We start from the raw sequence: 5,969 nt of genomic DNA, 5'->3' as shown, positions 1-5,969 counted from the left end.
AATTTTTGTACTTGATGATGATTGGTAGGTCATTTGTCTACATATTGAGCTTTTAATAATTAGTAGCTTTTATAAATGCTTGGATAATATTACTACCATGTGGAATGCATGAACAATATAAATATACAAGTAGTTGTTAAATACTATTGCCAATGAAATGTATGAAAAGTATGTGTCTTTTGTGTGTATGGATTATAATTATGGATGTTTTACTTATATTAGTGCACTCTAGAATGGTGCACCCGAATAAGTCGGTGCCGAAATGTACGGTTTCACTAAGAAAAACGAAATGATGCATGAAACAGGTTTGACAACATTGGCTCATCTACGAGGAGACTTGCGGTGTTCTCAAGATCTTCCTCGGGAATGTGATCCGTGATGTCGTGACCTATATGGAGCATGCCCGGAGGAAGACGGTCACCGCCATGGACATTGTCTACATCCTATATGGTTTCGGTGATTAATAAGGCATATGCCTCTTCTCAGCAAAGAGGAGTTAAATTAAATGTTATAAGAGCATCGGAGGTATAATGTTATAAGAGCCTCTTCTCAGGGATCTGAGTTCGATTCATCCATCATACGACTACTTCTCTATGGAGAGCATTTGTTGTTCATACGATGAGAACTTAATTAAGGGGAGCAAGCAAAAAAAAAATAAAGAAAGAATTGTCGATGGAGATGTCACTCAAGCTTGAAAATGATGGAGAACAGTGTATAATTACAGCTACAAAGATGAGTTTGCTTACGTAAATAGAACATCAACCAAGACAGCAAAAAGAACCCTAATGCAATCACTAACATCAAACTAAGATCGATCGAATCACCGTCCCTCGGACTTGATCAACTGCGAGAAAACTTTGCTCATGGAAACGTCTGAAAGATCATTGAGCAGCGCGGTTGCAGCTTCCCCTGCCGGTGCACTCTCGAAGGCATTGATGTTTTGGAGTTGCGGCGAAAGCTCAGTGATCCTATTGATGCTGTTGATTTCAGAGATACCACCAGCGTCTGCATCTTGAAGTTGTAGGGCATACTCCAAGTTCCAGAGGACATCTCCCATGGAGGGGCGCTCGATGCCTGAATCCGCTAGGCATTTCTCGATGGTTTCCCCAAACTTCTTCAACGATTCAGGCCTAATTGATCCGGCGATCCGAGCATCCACAATGTGCTCCAGCTCTCCCCTCTTTTGCCACTTCATTCCCCATTCTGCCAAGTTCACCATCTCTCTCGGTAGTGTCGGATCGATGACCGGTCTCGCGCACAACACTTCTAGTAAAACAACTCCGAATGAATACACATCGGATTTCTCAGTCAGCTGTTGCCTCCGGAAATACTCGGGGTCGAGATATCCGAAACTTCCTTTTACTGCAGTACTAACATGGGTCTGATCCAGCTCCGGTCCCGTCTTCGATAGGCCAAAGTCGGCCACCTTTGCCAAGAGAGTCTCGTCGAGTAGAATATTTGCGGATTTAACGTCGCGATGGATGATGGCTTTGGCTTGCCCAGTATGAAGATAGTGCAATCCTCTAGCTGCTCCAATGCAAATTTCCAATCTTTGCTGCCAGTTAAGAGAAGGCATGTCTGAGCCATAGAGATGGCTCTTAAGAGTGCCCTTTTCCATGTATTCATACACAAGAATCATCTCGTTCTTCTCGTCGCAGTATCCGATAAGAGAAACAAGATGACGATGGCGCAGCCGCGACAACAACTCAATCTCAGTATGGAACTCATTGATGCCCTGCTGAGATTTCGGATTTCCCCTCTTCACTGCCACTTTTGTGTCATCTCTCAGCTCTCCTTTGTAGACCTTCCCGAAACCTCCAACACCAATCACCCAATTCTCGTCGAAGTTGTTGGTTGCTTCTTGCAGGATGGCGAATGACAGACGATAACCGAAGTTTCCATTCAGACCGAGTGTAAAAGCAGTTCCGTTGGAAGTCCGACTTCCTGTGCTATGAGATGTGAAGCCATTGATGGAGAAAGGCACCCAAGATTTTGAATACTGTTTTGTAGTAAGCTTCCTCTTTCTAACGGCTAAGCAAAGAGCAACAGCAACAATAGCTACAGCAATTACTCCAAATATCGGAGCCAATATGATGACGAGATTCTTCTTCGAACCAGCTGATGATGTAACTGGAGAACCACCAGAGCCATTGATCTTCATGATCTCGAGGCCATTGAGTATGCCGTCCGGCAAAACACCATTAACAACTGAAGGACCAATGCTAATGCCGAGCTTCTCTGATGCATCATTAGCCTCCAAAACATAATCCATATAAACGGCAGTTGCTAACTGCCCAAACGTCTTGCTACTGAGATCGAGATTACTAGCTACGGCCCAGGAATTGACATAAACATTAAAATAGAGGTTCCCAGCAGCCAAACTGACAATATCACAGAAATGAAACCTTATCAGGTAGGCCGAGCTAGCTTCCACATCGAACTGCCATGTCACATTGAATAGAGCATTTGAAGTATTGGAGGCGGCCAATTCGGTTGCTGTCGAATACACTATATCAGGAGCAGTCTCTTCAGTGGTTCCATCCATATAACTGATTTTTCCTGTGAAGTTAACCGATCGCGAAAGCGCGCTGTTGAGCAGAAACTTCTGATCAGTGTCCCAATTTCTCCACAGAGTATCAGTGTTTGGGGAAACCTGCGGCCCGCCCATGTTGACCCTGTAAATTTTCTCTAACAACTGGTCCGACAAACCCCGGTACGTACCTGGAGGATTGACAATGGTAGCGGTATCTGCAATTAAGGTATCAGGAGCAGATACAACTTCTATGGCATTCACAAAGGCAATGGAATTGTTTCCTGTCGGCACGAAAGTAAGGATAAGCGCATCGCTAGTTATGCTCACCAAGAACTCCTCGACCACTGCAGAATTCGCCTGCGGATGGAAGTGGTCGAGGAGGAGAGCATCTTGGGTAGACACAATGAAGGTTGTGGAAGTGAGATTGAAGTTTCCGTAAATGGACGGGAAGAAGTACAGGCGAATAAAGTGTCGGCCATGGGCATTGATTTGGAAGGAGTAGGAGGAGGTCACTGTGAAGACCCGGGCATTTTGATACAGGGCGGCGCCATAGGAGGAGGCAGGCACCGAGCTGGAGGTGGTCACCAGGTTGTTTGAGGAGGGAGTCAAGGTTGAAGAAAGGGAAACATCGGCGACGAAAACTCGATTGTTGATGGTTGTATTGGTCGAGGAACCGCAGTCGATCAGGTAGTTATCTGCGGGAGTAAATGCGCAATGGATGCATTTGATTGAAATAAGCAGAAAGATGACGCAACTCACTCCAATCCCTTTCATGGCTATTAGCAGAGATAAAGCTAACAAAGGTGGAATCTGTCAACAAGGAAACTCTAATACGCCATCATCTATCTATCTTCAAATGTCATTGGTCTGCGGGGATGTACACAGAAAAAAGGGGAGAAAAAACTGATCTTGGACTAGGATCTACAAGGAAGAAGACAAAGAAACCGACGCCAGGAGTAGAGGAACCCTAAATCGCCGCCGCAAGCGAAGAAACAGTGGAAACCCACCCTAATCTGAGACCAGAAACACGGAACAACTCCCAGCAACATGAAAATTAATTAAGAGAAGCACGAAAAGAGGGATTTTGACAGGGGAAAAAGAGGAAAGGCGGCACCTTTGGACCTCATCAAGATCACCGGAAAATCTGCAACAAAGGATCCCAACTCTGATCGCTGCGCTCCTTGCACCGCTTGCGATGGGCCTCGGAAATGTCTCGAGGAGAGAAAACAAGCGAAGACTATAGCAGTTTATTCAACGGGTATAAAGCAAATGGCTCAACAAAACTGCTGCCTGGTACGATGGACTCAGCAGCTGACGACAAAGGAGCGATTAATTGAAGTAAACTGCAGAATCTGACGTTTGAAGAAATAGATTAAGAGGAGGTGGTGAAGTTGTTCATCACTATACTATCATTGTCAAAGATGACAGCTTTCCAATGCACCAACTCCGGCCATTAATTGAGCTCACGTTGAAGCTCCGCTGGTGAACATGGAACGAAGACTTCAATCTGGAGACTTAAAAAACAAATATCGAAGGGGAAGAAAAATGCGAAATTCCATTTTTTTTTTTAAATATTAAATTGTTAAAAATATTAAAAAAAAATTCTAAAAAATATATTTGAATATCCAATGAGAGATGCTCATTTTTGTTAAATTTTAAAATAAAAGGCACAGTTTTTAATTATTTTTGTCCCAAATTATTTATCAAGGTTTGGATACTCAATAAATAACGCATTGAAGTACTATAAATGAGCTGGGGTTGGGTCCTTCTTCTCTTCTTTAATAATGAGAGGAAGTAGATGAGCCTTTAAGATAGTCTCTTTACATCCATCCACACTTGGACCAATCAATTACTCTTTCTCTGAATTTTTGTTTTAGTATTTTGTAAATCCACCAGTTATTTTGTAAAAAAAAAAAAAAAGCAATTTCCGATTCTTCGTTTCCTAGAGAAAAGAATATTCATTATCATTTTTCTTTATAATTATTGAACAATGAGTTTTTAGGTAAAAAAAAATTGTTCCTTATTTCATAATTTTAAAATAGTGCCTATAATTAGAAAAAGCAAATTGCTTCCCCTCCCCATCTCACAGCACCCTCCTCCCCCCTTCTCTCTCTCCTTGTCAAATGACATTTTTACCCTCTTCTTTTTTTTTAATTTTTTATTTAATTTTATTTATTATTTTTTCATCAATACTTATATTTTTTTAAATTTTATTTTTTAATCAATTTTATTTATTATTTTTTTTAAATTTTTTATTTAGTTTTATTTTTTAATCAATTTTATTTATTATTTTTTTTTATCAATTTTTTATGTTATATAGTTTTTAATATATGTCAGAATCTCTTTTCCTTTAAATTACCTTCCTAATTCGACATTTAAATTACCCTCATCCAAATTTTGACACATGTCAGAATCTTCTCTTCCTTTAAATTATTTCTCCCTCCAACCCTTGACATATGACACATGTCAGAACCCCTCACTCTCTTTAAATTACCCATCCTCTAACTATTGACACATGTCAAAACACCCCTCTCTTTAAATTACTCATCTTCAACGCTTGACATATGTCAGAACCTCCCCTCCCTTTAAATTACTCACCCTCCAATCCTTGACATATGTCAAAACACCACTCTCCCTTTAAACTATCCCCTTCAACCCTTGACACATGTCAGAATCTCTCCTCCCTTTAAATTACCACTCTTCCAATCCTTGGCATATGTCAAAATCTCTCATCCCTTTAAATTACCCCCTTCTAATCCTTGACACATGTCAAAATCTCTCATCCCTTTAAATTACCCCCCTTCTAACTTTTGATACATGTCAGAACTTCTCACTCTCTTTAAATTATCCATCCTCCAATCCTTGACACATGTCAAAACACCTCTCTCCCTTTAAATTACCCTCTCCAACCCTTGACACATGTCAGAACCTCTCCTCCCCTTAATTTATCCACCCTTCAACTCTTAACACATGTAAGAACCTCCCCTCCCCTTAAATTACCCACCCTTCAACTCTTGACACATGTCAAAACCTCTCCCTTTAAATCATCCTCTCACACTTCATTTTTAATCACTCTTCAGTCACATCTCCCTCCACTTCTATCTCCCTCTCAATCTCTCCTTCTCTCTTCTTGAAACATAGTTATCTTCTTAGCCATTACTTTTTATAATTTATAGAAGAAAACTATGGATGACTATTTGAATTTATTTTCAGATAGTTGGTCAATCGAGATGATGTTCCTAGTGGAGAGAGTATCTCCAATAACAATCGTGATTATACAGTCGAATTTACCACAGATCAGGTTAGTTATTATTATTATTTTATGCATATTCGTTATTTATTTTATAAGTAGAGAAATTATATTAAGATTGGATAATGTCATATTTATACATCTTTGTTATATTTTTTTATATAAATATTTAAAAGTAGAGAATAT

At 40.3% G+C, this 5,969-nt stretch overlaps 1 protein-coding gene across 2 annotated transcripts; it reads right to left on the bottom strand.

Moving 5' to 3' along the window:
- Positions 1-655: 655 nt before the first annotated feature.
- Positions 656-4,028, bottom strand: LOC122005459 (receptor-like protein kinase HERK 1). 2 transcript variants are annotated; one of them, XM_042560493.1, is made up of 2 exons: positions 3,648-4,028; positions 656-2,814 (listed from the first exon to the last, which is right to left on the bottom strand). In XM_042560493.1, exons 1-2 carry the CDS (start codon positions 3,658-3,660, stop codon positions 821-823), a joined length of 2,007 nt encoding a protein of 668 aa, XP_042416427.1. In that variant the 5' UTR covers positions 3,661-4,028; the 3' UTR covers positions 656-820. The 2 variants fall into 2 exon arrangements, with proteins under 2 accessions (XP_042416427.1, XP_042416426.1); XM_042560492.1 differs by having other exon boundaries at positions 656-4,028.
- Between the last annotated feature and the right edge of the window lie 1,941 nt (positions 4,029-5,969).

This window comes from Zingiber officinale, chromosome 7B (genome assembly GCF_018446385.1).
Source record: "Zingiber officinale cultivar Zhangliang chromosome 7B, Zo_v1.1, whole genome shotgun sequence".
Taxonomy (NCBI): domain Eukaryota; kingdom Viridiplantae; phylum Streptophyta; class Magnoliopsida; order Zingiberales; family Zingiberaceae; genus Zingiber; species Zingiber officinale.
The sequence above is the reverse complement of the archived record's forward strand: the minus strand, read 5'-3'. Positions and strand labels throughout refer to the sequence as shown.